The sequence below is a fragment of the Perissodus microlepis genome, chromosome 17 (assembly GCF_051167445.1).
Source record: "Perissodus microlepis isolate ML-2025 ecotype Zambia chromosome 17, ASM5116744v1, whole genome shotgun sequence".
In the NCBI taxonomy this organism is placed as follows: domain Eukaryota; kingdom Metazoa; phylum Chordata; class Actinopteri; order Cichliformes; family Cichlidae; genus Perissodus; species Perissodus microlepis.
Window position 1 is genome coordinate 7,916,856 of NC_140477.1, and position 18,178 is coordinate 7,935,033.

Below are 18,178 nucleotides of genomic sequence, written 5' to 3' on the forward strand. Positions count from 1 at the left end.
TTCTGCTGGGAGTTTTGAATACTCTAAAGCTCTGCCTTTTTTTTCCTCTTTACTTTTCTTTTTTTTTCTTCTTCCTTTTTTGCTACGTCAGTTAAATAAAGTCCATCACACTGCAAGACATCACTCATACAGCTTGTAAAAGTGCAAGTCCACAACTCATTTTCCCCCATTGTACAAGCACAACGCTGCATCCAAAGGGTAGCTGCGGAGCAACATCAGCATCCTCTGGTTCTCCACTGGGATGCTGAACAGCACGTGAGTGAGCAAACTGCGCTTCCTGAGACTCGCGAGTGTCCGACTGCGGGGAAGAGCGTCGGGCTTAAGTGTGGAGGTGAAGGAGAAGCTGAAGCAGAGATTAACAGGCGAACACAGGTGTCACTTACAGCTTTACCATCTACTGTATTTAGCTGACAATGTCCCAGTGACACACAGGATCAACCTGATTTGGAACAGATCTTAAAGAAAATAAAAGCACAGCAAATAAAAGCTTCAAACTGACGATGTGCATCTTATAAGGCAGCATGCTGAGTGTACATCGGTCTGTGGGTTCATGTGATCGGCGTGATCCAAAAGGAAGTCAGTGACTCGGGACAGGATTTGTTTACTTTATGTAGCCACGAAGTGAAAAACAAAAACAAAAAAACAGCAAAGATTCACGCCGACTTTAATCTGGAAGAAGCCTGCATAATTCTACATGCTGCATTAAGTGATTTTTTTAATAGCTAGAGGGCAAAAATATATCAACTCAATGAATCAGAGCACAGATTCTATTGATTTTAGCTCTGTCAGTAGTTTATTCATCTTGCAGATGTATACTAAGCAGCGAAGGCCTTTCCTTGGATTGGTAAATTTGAGCAACAAGAGTCCAATTTTCATTCGTCTCATAGCCCAGATATGGTCCGCTGCTACCCATCACTGTGACAATGGGTGGTTGGTCTAGGTATCATTTATGTAAAGGTCATAAAAATACAAACATAAAAGCTATATGATGGTGCAGAACTGATAAATATCTGTAGTCAGTTTTCCACATGAAAGTCTAGCTCACAATTGAACATGAGGTTGCTGTCTGGGCAGAATACATGATGCCTGCTGACTTGTGGTGAACTGACCCAAAAAAAAAATGACCTGCACTGTTCTTACACTGGGGGCAATAATACATTACATGGATTTTGTACTAGGAAGCTGGCATTTAAAGGCTGCTTTATGTGCCATCAACCTTCCTGGGAACTGGCATTACTACGTAGAGGTTTGCAAGGTAACATAGAACAAAATTGGCAGCTGGGGTACATGTGTTTATATATAAAAAGATCATTTAATACAAGTTCAGGTTTGTGGTAGCTACTGCCTGAATTGAATGACACAAAGACCAGCTGATTGCATTTGAAAGTTAGGGAAGGGTGACCAATTAAAGGACAAAGAAAGCTATTATAAACTTTTTTTAATGATCACATATGTCTAGAACAGCTTCAGTGCACCTGGGCAGAATTCTCCAAGGTATTTGCTCCCTTGGTTATTTGAAAATGGTGATATCGCCTATATACATGTTCAGAAAATTTCAGACATGGTGATTGTGAAGGTCACGGAATATGATTCTGATCATTTTCATAACAAATTAATTCAGTGCTCTACAATGGAGGCACTCATGCCAGAAGAGTACGCTCCCATCAGAGAAATGGTTCATCACAAGATAAAGGTGACATCTTTGCACTTGTTTTCCCTGACCTTTTCTTCTAATCAGACAACTGCACCCAAACCATGTCAGCCAGATGTAACAGAGCCAACACTGTCCTCGCTGTAACTGTCAGTAGGACAGATTCGATTCTATTCTATTCTATTGCTGACTGTGGCACAAACTTAAAGACAGGATTTTCCTTCATACTGTGCCTTCCTGCCAGGGGATATAACAGACTTTCAGAAACCAATGGGCTTCAATTACTATGCAAAAACAACAAAAACAACAAAAAAGTGGCAGAGGGAGTGCCACCACTGTGCTGTATTTAAAAAAGAAAATCATTACAGCAGAGGCAGTCTAACAGGGGAAGCTTAAGAGTATCAAGATCAGGTTAAAGGTTCAGTGTGGGGACACTCATGTTCAGGTTTATAACAGGTAGGTAACGAGTTCAGGCAGAGGCAGAATATTCCACACGGGGAAAGAAAAAGTCCCTCTGCCATCCACTGATGTTGATGATGATTATGAAGATGAAAGCAAGGACAGGGATCCACATTTCATAGGGGAAAAAAGACAAATCATGGAGGTTAGGTGCACGTGGAGGAAAACCTGAAGCATGAGGATCCAGCACTCTATCCAAAACTTTGTTTCTCCTGTCAGTTCCGAAGAAGTTCCTCATCAGTCTGTGAGTAAATATTCCAGGAGCAAGCTTTTAGACAGTGTGCTGCTTACTTACAACTACACAAAAAATAATTCCAACTTACCAAGTAGACTACTAAAACCCTTCCAAGAGTTAGCAAAAGTCGTATTGCTTTCTAAATGCACAATTCCACTGCTGTAGAAAATCCGCTAACTGATCAAACTCGCCAAATCTGATGTGTCCTTGCAACAAAAAAATTTCTAATAAAAACAAAAAATTTTAAAGAAAAAAAAAACAAACAGGAGAAAAAGAAAAGTTTTATTCATTATCGTGCAGCTCTAATGTAGAGGCAGGATACTCCTCTAGTGACTTGTGGACTTGCAGATGAGACGTTGATGGAGGCGGGGTGGAGGGAAAGGTTTCAAGGCGGCTGACTCAGTGAGACTCTCCGTTGACTGAGCTCCCCTCTCCTCTGGGTGAGGAAGAGCGGGAAAGGCCCTTCTCTGTGTTTTCTGAGCTAGAGCCGTTCTGGCTGTGGTGGTCGGCCGATGACACGGAGCTGGAGGAAGTGGCCGAGGTGGCCGAGGGCTTGGCCTTCTCCTTAAAGTCCGTTATGATGACTGTCAGGTCCCCAACCGTCACCTCCAAGTGCTGGGCGCTGCTGCGATCAATGTTTTTTAGTCTTGGCCTGATGAGTGAGTGGAAAAGACCATTAAGCATACAAGGCTATTTTTAAAAATCCTGCATAAAGAGCGCCTTGCTGGTGCTGCTTTGAAATATACTCCTGGTGTCTCCCACTTCCCACTTCCTGAAATTCTTTATGAAACATAACAGCCTAACTCCAGGTGGCAACATAAACAGTTTTTACACTTTTCCATGTTTATTCACGAATCCCTCTAATATCTGACTCCGCCAACCTGGCATCAGCTCGCTTACCTCATCTTCTTGTGGCTGTTCTTCTTAAGCGGTGGCTCTCTGTCGCTCTTCTCCTTCTCAACTCTCTCCTTCTTTTCCTTTTTGGGCTGTGAGGGCAGCACAAACTGCTGCGTTACCTGCTGCTGAGAAACTAGCTGGGATACGGGACGTGGCTTCCTGATCCAGGAGGGAGGAGTGTTGAAAAGGGGATGATGGGAGAAAGATAGAGAGGGAGAGACAAAGGGAGAGACGGAGAGCGGCAGATTAATGAGAGGGAAAAGCACAATGAACACATGGCTTTGTGCTAGCCTACCACTATAATCAAGAGCCAATGATCACTGCCAGTGCTGGTTAGGATGGTGCTGCTCAAGTGCTCTTAACAGTGGCAACACACGCTGAGTGCATTTAAAATAAAACCCAGGGTTCAGCCATCTGTGAGATGTGGAGTGTACCTGTGCAGGCTTGTTTTTAGCACTCACAAGACAAGATCAGTTGTGGTAAATACACAGGTGCAGTAGGAATTAGAAGTGTGCAAAACATACTGAATATAAAATATTTAGCAGATTAATCATCTGCGGAAACAATCGTTAGTTGCAGTGACATTCAAAAGTAAGCCTAACTGACTACAACATGGTAAATGGCCTGTATTTGTATAGCGCTTTACTTAGTCCCTAAGGATCCCAAAGCGCTTTACACTACATTCAGTCATCCACCCATTCACACACTGGTGATGGCAAGCTACATTGTAGCCACAGCTACAATGTAAAATCCTGCTTTGATATTAATGGGTGTGTTCGCCACACATTCTTTACTCAGGTAGGTGTCTGTAAGACAGAATGACACCATCCATGATCCCCCCGCTCTTATGTTGAACATGCAGTCATTGTTAACCAGTAATCGCTTTAAATGCTTTATGTACACCGCAGTGATGATACTTGTCTGTGCACGGCATTAGCTGCGATGATGTGAATATGCCCTCCATGTCTGCTCGAGTATAATTATGCTTTTCATTGTGGCCTTTCAAGAACTGGGCACCATTTTTTGGGACTTAAAATAGAATAACTTAACTGTAGTTTGTTCTCAATGCAAAGCAAGTGCCGAGTTGTTGATGTGAGGGGATGTTCCTGAGAAGCATGGATAATATACCTTCACACACAGGTTCCACAAATCGCTGAAGACAGAGCCAATATGATATTAAATGGTCCTCCTCACATTCATACCTCCATCTTTCATGAGGGTGTAATGTCTCAGAAATAATGTATTATGCAACTGGTTGGCTACAGGAGCATGCATTAGGACTGTGATCGTATTTCTGAGCAGGACTCTGTATGTGTGTGTATTTTGGAGCTTGCCAAGAGCCCTAGCCTGAGAGGGAAGTGTGCTGAAAAGGCCATCTGTTGGGTCGGTCTACACATCTAGTGCCTTTATTAATTGCATGCACACACAAATGAATTACACACAGTATGAATGCACGCATGTCCATATACTACACTGAATGTTGTATAGAAAACAAAAGCGATTCTAGAAGAAAACGTATGTTTGTTTTTATATACAGTGCAATCGTCAAAAACAACATCCAGTTATGTACATTAAAGCACGCGGTTGAAGCATGAGGGCATGATGGCTACAGAACGTCTAAAACACAGTAAGTAGAAGTCAAATTTGTAATTGAAGCTAAAAAAAAAATTAACATTGCCATAGCAAAAGACATAGCATGTATAATTATATTTTTAACATTAAACCCTAAGCAGAACAATAGCTACAGATTGGTAACATGCAATATTTGTCGTAATGACTGATGCTGGCTTATTGGACTATATGATGTCAAGTGTGTTAGTGGTTGAGGTTTCATTTATTCAATTTTGCACAGGTTAATTGTTTAGACCAGGGGTCCCCAATCTCAGTCCACGAGGGCCGGTGTCCCTGCAGGTTTTAGATGTGTCCTTGATCCATCACAGCTGATTTAAATGGATAAAAGACATTCTCAACATGTCTTGAAGTTCTCCAGAGGCCTGGTAATGAACTAATCATGTGATTCAGGTGTGTTGACCCAGGGTGAGATCTAAAACCTGCAGGGACACCGGCCCTCGTGGACTGAGATTGGGGACCCCTGGTTTAGACAGTGTCACAAAGAGCTTCAAAAAAAAGCTTCGGTTACTCATTCATTTGAAGATATTTTGTTGTATCTATGAATGCTTCTGAAATAAAGTGGATTTGGTAGAATTGATCATGAGTCACAATGATTAGCTCCGGTGGCTGTGTCAGAGCCAGCACATGATGTTGCCTGTAGTATTTCAGGGGTAACTTGTCAGTGCCGCTGCTCCCCTGCATTGCTGTGGGCCGTTTCATCACCTTCACAGCATTCACCTACAGGCTCCAGGGGGTATTTACTTATTGCTCTCCAATTCTATATGTCACATATTTGTGGTTAGTAGCACTGGATAGTTGAAAATGCTGATTACCTTATGGTATTTTTCTCATGTGGACTAACCTGTGCCTTATTACATTTAAGATGTGCTGCAATTACAAAATATTAGCTTCATGAAATTTCATTTTAAAAAAAAGGAAAAAAAAAAAAAAGAATTCCATTAGAACTTCTAATACAGCTTTACGGTGTCTTTCAAGTGTATGACACCTGATCCCAGATTAGTCTGACCACTGTGACTTGTTGTGCAGAAAATAGTTGCACATTTTTTCCAAAGTGAGCCCTGGTGGCCCATTTAGCCTCAGTTAAAGGTTTTTCTACCTCAAATTCCAAAAGGATATACATACACAGAAGCTCCTGTCTTTTTCTGAGGGCAAAGATGTTGTTGAGCAATTCTGGGATGACCTAAATTGGGGCCAAGCTTCAAAGACTCTCTCCCACAGACATTTTTTTTTTTTAAACTTAGCTTTCACTGCCTTCACATAACTTGCAGTGATGCTAGCAAGTCTAAAGTAAAATGCAAATGGGTCTCTTGGCCTACATAACTGTCTAATAGGGAGGAGATGTAGAGATTCTCTAATATGTCTGTCTTGTCAGCAAGATGCTGCAGAAGTGCTGACTCCTTTTTAAATAAAGACAAAAGGCCTCTCAGAGTCCTCTGTTCCTAGTTCGAGTAATTTGCTGCTCTCCTTGACATCTTTTTGTTTAATAGTCCTACAGCAACTAAACAGCATCTGGTGGTCTGAATGTACACACATACACACAAAACAGCAACGGTCACAAAAGGATCAGCTGTCCCGCCCTCAGGACAAACGTTATCAGCTTCCAAAACTAAAAACTCATCTGGCTGCATCATTCATAACATCCTTAGGCTTTTGTTTGATGAATTTAGTTTAGAACGTCATTGTGCACTTTGTGTGATTTACTGTATGCAAGTAATTAATTCCTCCTCTCATTAATGCAGTGAGTGAGTGATGGTTTTGCTTGAAATGTAATCTCCCCTCAGCCTAAAATGTTTTAGATTGAAAGCCTGGATGTGCCAGAGAGCAAGTGAGGCCACGTCTAAACACATACAGCCAACCTCCCTCCATGTATTACAGTGGAGTTGATTCTCACTAATAGAACCAGCTCAATAACCAGGAGGTGAAAGAGGAGATAGACAACCCAATATTATGGTGAGGCAAAGCGGCAGGTCTAAACAGAGCTGCCTCTGTTAACCCAATCAAATGGTGTTTATCTCTGCACTTAGGCCCTCACTGCTAGCCTCCCTTTGGGCACCGAGTGTGGGTTTGTGTATGTGTGTGTATTGATTCCAAAATAATTTCTGTCCCGAACGTAACGGTCTATTCTTTCAGACATTAATACTGCGTGTTGGAACCTCTGTTCCTGTCGATATCTGCTTCACTCATTCTGCTACAGCTAATGGAGTCCCACAATGGGAAATTAGGACATTACAGGGGGAGGCTTAAACATAGCAAATTGTATTTCCTTCAAAGAGGAGAGTACAGCAAACACACAAAGCCTTGGTTTCAATTCACAGAAAGTGATCAGCCAGTTTATTGTTACATTTATTATCTTTGCCTTCACTTGTTCTTTTTCACAGGTTCTCCTTCTGCAATGTTTTATTTGTAGAACATGAGTGCAACACTATGTTAAACAAATGACCAATAGGAGATCAACTTGAACTAATACTATTAATAATAACTAATAATAATATTTTATACTCAGATAAGCAATGATTAAAAACAGTTCCAAACCTAATTTGTTCCTACTTTACTGATTGGTACTTATTAGCATGTATGTGGGATTCACAATTAAAATTTATAGACATAGCCTTCTAACCTAGCTTTCTAAGGCCTCAGTCATCCTGTCCTATAGTTGGCTAGAGTCAGCAACCCCCTGGCAAGTGCTGGTTGCTAAGGAAAATGTGTATTCCACAACTAGTTAACGAGTGGCTGCTGACTGACACTGGGTGAAAACAGATTACTGTGGTGTGCAAACACTGAAACTTGAAAAAGCGCATCAGAAAACAGAAATGTGTAACATTAATTTGCCTTCGAAGAATAACTTGGTCATTACTATTGCAACCAACATGTTTCAAAAGGCACAAGTTTTCCCTTAAAGGTTCCCGTTTCCAGTTTGCATTGCACTTTTTACACTTTACTTGGTAAGTAGTTGGCGAGTGTTTGCAGACAAGTCGGCATCTTCGATACAAACTATGGAAAACTGTGGCAACCTGCTAACAACCGAAGCAATCACAACGAGGTCTTTGTAACCAATTTCAAAACCTAAAGAAACCACTTGCCAAACGGTCCCATAATACACACTTTTCTCTAGTGATAGTTTCCAGGGGGGTCACTGACTGGTTTCCAAGCCTGTGTGACTGGAGCTTTAGTAATCGATTTAACACCGGCTAGGAGCAATGTCCAACAACACCCACAAGCAGTCCAGGAATACACATTTTTCCCCTCATGACTGGTGACTGACAGATGGTTCCTAAGCGGTCTCTAGGTCTGTGTGACTAAGGCCTTATTCAATCACAGCCAGGAAAGTCTGAAACTTCAAGAAGCCAAGTTTCCTTGAGAAAGACTTTGAATCTTCCAGTTAACAAAATCATTCTTTTGACAGCCAAGAAGGCTAGTCCTGCCATCTTTATGTCCTTTTTCGGTGTAACTGTGCAGTCTTTACTAACACTAACACAATAACAACAACAGGACAAAAGAGAGAGAGATGTATAGTCATCCATTCTGTAAGTCGATAAAACATTTCTGGGCAAAAGGACTTGACTTCACGGCGATGTCACAGCACACAATCCACAACAATGCCAGCACAGATCTGAAAAGCTTTTTTTTTTGTAAGGGTAACACAAGTTCTAACTTTTAAAACCGCCTTAACGAGTTGAAAAAGAAAAAAATAAAGAAAAAAGAAAGAAATATCTGCAGATGAATGTACTGTATTGTAGTTTATGTTGTTGTGTTTCTTGTTGATACAGCTGTTCTTTTTCTTTTTTGGCCTCTCTTGTGTGAAACAAAATAAACACAAACCTCGCTCTCAATCTCACAACCTTAAAGTTTAATCGTGAACTAAAGGCAAAGTTAGTTTATTCTGCAGAAACTGAGCTGAAAAAAAATGTTGCCACTGATCCCTTACGCTTACTTCAGTGACAAGGGAACTCTAGCTGACCCTTTTCCAAATATGTCGCGCGCGCACACACACACACACACACACACACACACACACACAGCATCTATCGTGTTCACACTCCTCTACCCTCTCACTTTTTTTCCTCCCTCCTCCTGATGCATTCGGTGACCTCCCACTCGTTCACTGCTGCCCTGGGCTTAAGAAAATATCACACAAGGATTCAAAAATGGGATAAAAACTCTGATGTCAGCAAGTCATAAGCTGGCATCATTTTTTCTAATTAACTCCTATTTTCTGCCACAATGGACAACTGGGTTATCACCAGTACTGCTGAAACAACATGGATAGTGTTTAAGAGCACTAATCGTTTAACACATCTTAGCAGAACAAAGGCAACGATTGGTATTAAACTCCTTCACACAGAATCACCTTTAACAGTTTTGAATAACTACTCGTTTCTTGTTTGCTGGAACTCAAACTGTATATGGCCCCAGGTGGTTTCATGTGATTAAATGTGACCTCAGTGGAATGCACATCATACCACAGAGTTGCTACACTGAGAGAACAATGAAACGGCAACATTTCATAAGCAGGGCTGTGCTGTATCATGCCATCTGCAATAATACCAATATAAATTTTTTATGCGATATAAAATAATATCACAATATCATTGCTATAGCAACATGCCTTTACGTTCCCAACACACAACAGTGAGAGAAACCCAGACATGTCTGAGAGGAAGAGTGGTGTGTCAACCTCTGATGGTGATTTAGTAACTAATAGGGCTGCCACAAACGATTATTTTGATAGTCGACTAGGCGGCGATTATTTTTGCGATTAGTCGACTAATCAGATCATGCATCCATTTAACGTAAAACATACAGCTTATTGCACCAGCATGCATCTGCTCTTATATAACTATCATTAGCTTACAGCTTTAAGTGTTTAAGGTATGTGCTAACTAAAAATAAAGACAAGATGATAGTTTATTAAATTTTAATGAAATTTGCAGATTGTTTCGGTGAAGTTTAATAAACCCAGCCGTCTGCTCCTTGCTATCTAAAATATAACAGGACACCGGAGTATATTCTCAAGCATCTCACACTTCTGATAATCAGTTGTCTGCTTGATGTTTATTCAGCTGTGTAAAAACTATAACTTTAATCTCAGCCAAACCGATTTACTCAGGAACAAATAAAATACTAAAAAAAGCCAAACTATAACATTTTTAAGTTATCTAAGTGACTTGTATATCATGTTTAACCTGAGTAGCGAAAGACGGTGGTGGGTTTGAAAACGATTTGCTGGGAGTCCGGTGTTCTCACGGGCTCTAGTGAGCCTTGCCCCCGGCTAACTATCGAGCTGGGGGGTAACAAGACGCCTCCGAAAACGTCGGAGCGCTTTTGAAAATATGTGGTGTCTTGATAAACTGAGCAGATATTTGAAGTTTACACAGCTACATTCTCGCCTGAAAATATGTAAAACGTTTATTTTCTGACCCAGAAAGAATAATAAGAGTAATATTAAAACTAACCAGCTGCCGCCATTGTTGGAAACTGAGCAGGGCCGCGATGGGCCGCGCTATGAATTCTGGGACAGTTTCTTCTTCTTTGGTGTTTAACGGCAACTGGCATCCTTGTACATGCAGTGCTGCCATCTTCTGTTTCAGTCCGTTATTACACTCTTAAATCCTACTACTTATTCCTGCGTCTTTTGGGCTCTTACAAAGCTTCAAACGACGCGTCGACTATTAAATTAGTCGTCGATTTTGATAGTCGACGTAATCGTGGCAGCCCTAGTAACTAAGAGTGATACAACAAAGCACAAGACTTTGTAAATCTATACAGAAAAAATGTTCTTGTTTTGCCACTTGAGGCGACCTGAGGCTTCGTAGCCTGGTTGTGTAGTTCAACCAGGCTAGGAAGGAGGAAAAACTAGGAGCTGGTGATGTGCGACCCAAAAGTAAGCAAATGACTCAACCAAGCATCACTAACTGCATTCACTATCAGCACTCCATATGACAGGAAGAGCAAACGGTAGATGGAAATTATTAATGTGGTTACATGGTATATGGCAAAGCAGGGCTTTAGGCAGCTGGTTAAAAAGCTCAACTAGAGATACAAAATCCCAGATTGAAAAATATTTCCTGTTTTATTATATGACAATATTAGCAAGCTCCTTACAAGTTACAAGGTTAAGCTACTTTGTTATTACTTGTATGCTTACATTTGGTATGCTGTGGCAGTTGATATAATGCCGTGCTTTTGCACTATAATTCTCCTGGGATGTTGTTTCAGTATTTCCAATTAAGAAGTCTGTCATCAATAACAGTAGCTCACTGCAAAACAGCTTCATTTTGATTGCACTAATAAATTCTGCTGCCTGCAAGTATTGATAAAATGTTCAGAATATTTTTTTCTATATCGTTGAAAATGTTGTTATTGCAAGTTTTCTTGAAATATAACCCTACTCAACCCAACGGTTGGCAGATATGGAGTAAACAATTATTTCACTTGTAGATTAATCTGTGGATTCTTTTTGATTAACAGTGCCTGAAAGTACAGCAATGGTGAAAAATGTCTGCGAAAAATATTATAATATTCTTTAAATCTCTGACAAGTCCAAAAATATTTTTTCATTATATAAATAAAGAAACACGATCAAGGGAACTGCCGAGGCTCTAAACTAAAAACTTGGTTCCAGCTTTGTGACGATGTATTTTAAGCTATTGCTTGTATCGTTTCGGGAACTTATCTATCAATATGCGTTCCAAAAATATCACTGTCGACTATCGATCTAAATCCTATCAGAGTCCAGTATCCTAAATATCAATTGGAAGTGGAAGTGTCAAACACTCAGTGGTTCGGGCTATTTGTATTATCGCCATACAACATAAGCTAGGGATGTGTGCGACTATACAACCAAGCAACCAAAGCGATGTATAACCAGAATGTAAAAAAAAACAAGAAAAGCCCTGCGCATTTCAGAAAAATTTGAAACGTGATTTGATTAATGACGAACATGACTAATAACTGTTTCATATAACTCTTAAAATACACATTGCAATATTTGTTAGGCCAATGTTAGCTTTGTCCATTTCAAGCACTCAGTTTTAAATGTTTTGCGAAGGGTTTCTGTATGTTAGACGACTTGACCAGTCTAATTTTTTTCTCTCATTTAAATGACTGGTAAATTAATCACCAGGTACATAACTACTATATGCAAACCATCAGCAGAGCACATGTGCCATCACTTTTTTAGTGGCTATGCAGTGCATGTTCAGCCTATGGCAGAGTGAGTCACAAGCAAAACAAGGCGTCGAGCTTGTGTTTCAGGATTGTGCTCTATATAGATTTGTTCTGTTAAAATATTGAACTTCTAATGAGTGGCTCCCAAAACACAGTACAGAATTCTGCAGATGTTTGGACTGCGTGCTGTCATTTATCGGGTACACAATGTGATGAGCAAACAGCCAACAGGACAGCTGATGGACTGCAAATAAGCATCAGAGCGTGCTTCTATAAACAACTTTCATCTCGCTGTTCTGTGATGATTGTGAGATCATTGTCATATAGCTTATTTTATGCCCTGTTGAACACTCAATCCAGGTGTAGGTGTGTGTCTGTTTCAGATTTTCTATCAGCAGGTTGTATGCTGCTCCTGGGAGCTCCTCCAAACCCGATGATTAACGTCTTTCCCTGCCAGTACATGCTACCACTGTGTGTGTGTTCGTGTGTGTGGAACAGAGAGGGAGACAGATGGCCCTCCACGTCCTGTGGTTTATGACACCTTCTCCAGCCTGCTAGCCACACTACGCTACATTGTCCTCTCACACAAACGCCTGCCTGCACAAACACACAAAGCAGTATGTCATGCATCAGTGTCACCGCAGTAATTACAGGCTTATCACGTAGCCATAATCTTGAGCCACAGTGACGTGATAACAGCCAGCTTCATTGTCCGTGGTGTGCATTCGGTGTTTGTATGCTATGTAAGCACTAATACCAGTAACCCACACAGCTGAGCCAACTGTGTCACTTATTAGAGGAAGTAATCATTCAAATGGGATTACAAGACATTGATTGTTGCTATATAGTGTTTCATACGCCAAGTTAAAAATTCAATTTACAGCCAGTCATCATACTTGTATGAATACCAGCTCATAAAGCTGTGCTCATCTGTTGATGCCTGTTCTAATGATCTCATCTGACTTAGTCACTTGTGATCCAACGGCTATTCTGACCTCAAAGGATGCACACAACCGAAAATACCTGGATGCATTTCGTAACATTTTCCTGGGATGACTCAGTGTTACGGATCAAAGGAAAACAATGAAAACAAACCCTGAAACCATTTCATTCTTAGCACTTAACTGCAATGGAAACACATGACTCGAGTGTGTTGCTCTTTGCTAGTTACACAGTTTGTCTGTTTATACAGAGAAATGCAATATAGCAAAAAGGGTTGTCCTCACTGTTTGTCTATAAAGTCTGTAAAAAAGCCATATTGTACGTATACTTAAAACTAGTCATATCGAGAGCTGGATTTTCACAGTGAGTGAATCAGCCACATTTGAGCCAAATGCACATTTTGAGCTCAGTGTTTAGTAAGTTGGACTGCACATAAACTGTGAGTGTGAGCTTTTGTGGGGGGGGGTTGATAAAACAACATCTAAAAACACACAAAACACAGTCAAATGCTGACAGGTTCCCAACCAGCCAGAATGGTTTGCACTTGTTTAGGTGGAGCTGGCAAAACCCTGCACATCAGTCATTCTGTCACCGACAGACGCCCCAGGTTAAGTTCAACTCCTGGGAAGACACAGAAAGGGGGAGACACAATGCCAGTCGCCAAGAGACGGAGGAGATAAGCATAGGGAGAGGTTGAACACAAACAGGAGCTAACTAATAGGAAGCATGATCGAAGTGGCTGTCATAAATAGAGAAATATGTAGAAATATAATGCTGCCAAACAGGCTCCTGAACATGGAGCATTTCCCCAGCAGCTCTGATTTGTTGGAGCTCTGCTCATTGAACAGATGCAGGTGTGGATGTGAGGGAAGGTCACACACTGCTCTATTACACCCAGCTGAAATTGGCTAAGGACGATGTTTCGGTTAAACAGCTGTCTTTCAGCACCACTTCACATGACATTTTAAGACTTTTATTCCAAACAGCAGCAAGGAAAATTACAGCTGAAACAAATCTTAGCTTTCACTGCATTCCTCAAGGATTAGGATAATACAGGACAAGTCATGACAGACACAATGTGAGACCCTAAAATGCCTTGCTCGGGGACCATGCAGGAATCAAATCTGTGACCTTGTACTACATTATCAAACAGTCTATTTTCTACTAATGTTGTGCCAAACCTGGTGCTTTCTTTGAGAGCCAATACACAGTATTACTTGCAGAAGTTGGGTTACATCTGCCAAACATTGGTAAATTTGTTACAGCAGCCCCTCCCACAAGCACTGACAACTTTGGGAGAAGCAATTTTGTGGTGCTGTGATTCTCAATTGGGCAATGGCACTGCATAGGTGAAAAAAGGGTGTAAGACACTTCGATCAATCAGGCTTGTTTTCAAAGTGTGGGACTCAGTCAAAAGAGTTTTGGGAAGATAAAATGGTTCTCTGAAGTACAGTAATGAGATTGCATGATACGTTGTGATCCCAAAGCTCTCCAAGTCTGCCCTAATTAAACGTTGTAAGCTCGCAGCTTGTCGTAAAGAGCAACACACTGTATTTTTCCACATTAATCAGCGCAAATGACTCCATCATGTTTTGAGCGAGCGTGCACTTTCTCTTGTGCTTTACAAAAACGCAGGCCCTACTTTTTGTTCCTCCAAATTTCACTTCCTCGCAGTACGGGTTTCTGAGCTGCCGACAGAATTAAAAGAACGTCAGCCAGTTCCCACTTTGTCAAAGTGTCTCGCTCTTCCATTTACTCGACCTCCTCCGATAAGCGAGACCAATTCTGCTGATGTATCCCTGTCTGCAGTCTCAAACTCACAGCCTCAACAACGTGCTTTCAATCAGCCCCGCTGGCTTTGGGCCCCTGCAGTAGATCATCTCTCCACATCACAGGGATTGAGGCGGCAAGATCTGCTAAAGCTTGCCTTCATAAAACATTTATTTTACCTCTTGACGGCAACACGCAAACACTCCTCAGCCTAAATTATTTCCACCTCGTCCTAAGACGTTCTCTTTTTGTACCAGTCACTGCCTCGACTCCTTGCCAAAAACCACACAGATCCAGTTGAGCAAAGTGCCATTTTATGTGTTAGGTTACTGCCAGGCTGATTTAAGCCATCCCCACAGAACTCACATTGGCTGTGTCCTTCAGGCTGCAGGACACTTCCTCTAACCACTGGACACTCCACGCCTCTGCTGAGCATTAATTCATTTACTCCACAGCAATAGCTCAGTCATGCTTGTTTAGCAACCAGCAAGGGAATTTGCTGTGTCCCGCATTCATATTCTGCGTGTTGTTTGCCCTTTAGCACCTTGGGTTTGCTCGCCGAGAAATCCACTTGTCTGTTGTGTTTGGTCATTAACAGCTGCGACCACCTGTGTGGCCATTTTGCTGCAGCATTAGCCCATGTTTGGCTCACATGCACGTGTGTGGCGGGTACATGACCGCACTAATGCTACTACAACATTTGCGTAGCACTGCAGTTGGGAAGACAGAAGGTTATTAACATTAAATAAGACCTTCTCACGGACATTTTCTAAATTTGTCGCCTGGGTATCAGGGGTGCAAGTGAGGAATTCTCGCTCTTGTGTCCTTGCCAACTTTGAAAAAAAAAAAAAAAGTCCAGATGGGGAAGACAAAGGACGCTTTTGGTGACATGAGGAATCAGACAGGTTCTTGGCAAAGCTGCAAACACACCAATCTCAATGGAGTGTCCTCTAAACAATCAACTCTCAGTAGCAATAAGCTGGACCCAATGATAACAGCATGTCTGCTCCTCATTCCCTCTGTGAGCAGCAGCTCTGCACTTTGACTGCATGTTTATGGGTGTGCATTTGCGAACAAATATGTATGCGGTCATGAGTACAATTTGCATGTTGAGTGCATCTGTACTCAGCATGTGTGTGTGTGTGTGTGTGTGTGTGTGTGTGTGTGTGTGTGTGTGTGTGTGTGTCTCTGATGACAGCAGGCTGATTAAGCTGTTGCATAGTAATGAGCTATGGCTGTCTGTCTGGCAGCTGCTCTGACAACCTCTTTTCACAACTAGCACTCCCACACACACACACACAGAAAAAGACAGAGAAATAAACGCGGGCATTTCAGTAACACACAGAAGAAACACTCTCATGAAAAGGCATCAAAGCTGACAAGAGCACTGAAGCATTGTTGTTTATGTTGTAGTTTAATCACTGGGAAAGTCACGCTAATGCAGGAGAGGATAATCATGATGCATTAAAGAGGGAGATCATGTAACAATGCACAGCTTCCCTATAGCCACAGCTAAACAGCTACACTTCCTCTCCTTCACTCTTTGTTGTGTTTTCCTCCTGATAATGAGTGTCACTGAGGAATAACAGCCATTTCCTGCTTCAAATCACTGATGTCAGGGGGAAGTAGCAGCCACAGGCACAGAGGGCAGCTGTGTGTGTGTGTGTGTGTGTGTGTGTGTGCACGCGCGCGCGCGCACCTTCGTGCTGTGCATTTGTACGCTTGAGTACCTGTGAGCGAGGTCATGTGCATGCCTATAAGAGGTCTCTTACAAATATCTGCAGGGCAGTGAAATGGATGTGTGTGCTTAAGGAGCAAGCTATCCCTCTCCCTTCAGTTCACTGAGGTCAGTGTCAGCTGGCAGGAACATGGAGACTAATGCACTGCTTAGAGGAGACGTGAAAGGGTGCAATTAGTAAATAAACATACTGACTTTACGGATCTTCCTTTCACAGAAAACACACCAAATTGAATAACACAAAAAAGAGGAAAAAAGAGGATACTTTGTTTGTTTATGTTTACTCTGAATTGTGTAGTAAGGGTTCAAAATCCACACAATTGTCAGTTAACATGGCCAGCCCCTCCATTCCCAAAGGACCCTACTCCACCCCACCCCTCACACCCCCAGCGGGGCCCCACTAATGTAAAACACACCAAAGGTAATGTATATCCATCCTTACCTTGTTGATGTCCCCTTCCTGACATCACACATCATGCACTTAAAAGCCTCTGCCGTGTTCTTGTACGTGCACACGCTGCAGTCCCAGAACCCCTCGTCGGAGGAGGGCTTCGGTTGACGCTTCGGCCTTTTAAGACAATAAATTTAGAAAAAAAAAGGAGGAAAAAAAAGAGGAGAAAAAACGAAAAGAAAAGATGGGAGAGGAAAGGATCGAGAGGAGACAAGAGTGAGTTCGGGCACCACTCATCCGCGAAGGCTATCGATAGCAAACATCAGTGTAAGCCTGTAGGATTTAGGAAATCATCTGCAAAGCGCGCTATGATCCGACACTGTAATTGGCGATGAGGTTTTAACACCCGCGCGCGCGCGCACACACACACAGCCCGCACGCGCACATACACACAAGCAGCGAGTGAGGCAATGAGAGAGAGAGAGGGAGGGAGAAGGGGAGGGGGGCCGTAAAGAAAACCCATTTTTTCCCCCGTGCGCTTGCCGATGTCCGTTCCCCTCCCCTAGCCCTGAATATCCAGCACGCACTAATTCGCTCGTTACCTTGTCGGACTCCTCTTGTCGCCCATGCCAGACCGGGGTTTATCTGGAGGTGCTGAGACGACCAGGAGCCTTGTTATTTCAATTTTTTTTAGCCGAGAAGCGATGCGCTTGTGCCGCTCGGCTTCCAGCTGTCGTGGAAACTCCGCTTGGGAAATGCTCACGTGACGGGCTGTGACCAATCACAGGCTGGGTTACTTCCCGTGGCTTGACATTCCTCTTGATGAATCAATGCCGCCTTCACGTTCCCTGCGTAAGCTCCCCTTTCTGTCGATTTAGAGTGCTAAATAATGATTCCATTTTGCTTTTCTATGACAGTAATGTCATAGACAGTAACAAGTCTGCGCCTAAATCCATTATACAATATTTCACGTGCAGTCTTTCCCTCTAATGAAATGCTCTAACAAATTCACATTTTAGTAATTAAACCACACCTCCAATAAAAATGTTTCGAAAAGCACCCTATGTGCTCTTCATGACGCCATAATTTCCACATGTAGTTGTTTTTCAATTTTGCCCGCTCTAAATTACGACACTTTCCGACAGCACCTAAATGCAACAAATCCCACTAATGTTCTGCGTCTGTAGCAATGCTGGATAACCCTCAAATAAGACTGTGCCGCGAATCCTTTCATATCCCTGCATCTTCGCGCAGACGGCATTAATGCCAAACCAGTTTGCCGCAGACGCATCAAAC

General features: G+C 42.1%; 1 protein-coding gene across 1 annotated transcript; it reads right to left on the reverse strand.

The window, feature by feature from the left end:
* Positions 1-53: 53 nt before the first annotated feature.
* On the reverse strand, positions 54-18,155 carry yaf2 (YY1 associated factor 2). Its single transcript, XM_084910372.1, has 4 exons — positions 17,485-18,155; positions 16,934-17,059; positions 3,246-3,401; positions 54-2,997 (listed from the first exon to the last, which is right to left on the reverse strand). Exons 1-4 carry the CDS (start codon positions 17,508-17,510, stop codon positions 2,745-2,747), a joined length of 561 nt encoding a protein of 186 aa, XP_084766498.1. The 5' UTR covers positions 17,511-18,155; the 3' UTR covers positions 54-2,744.
* Between the last annotated feature and the right edge of the window lie 23 nt (positions 18,156-18,178).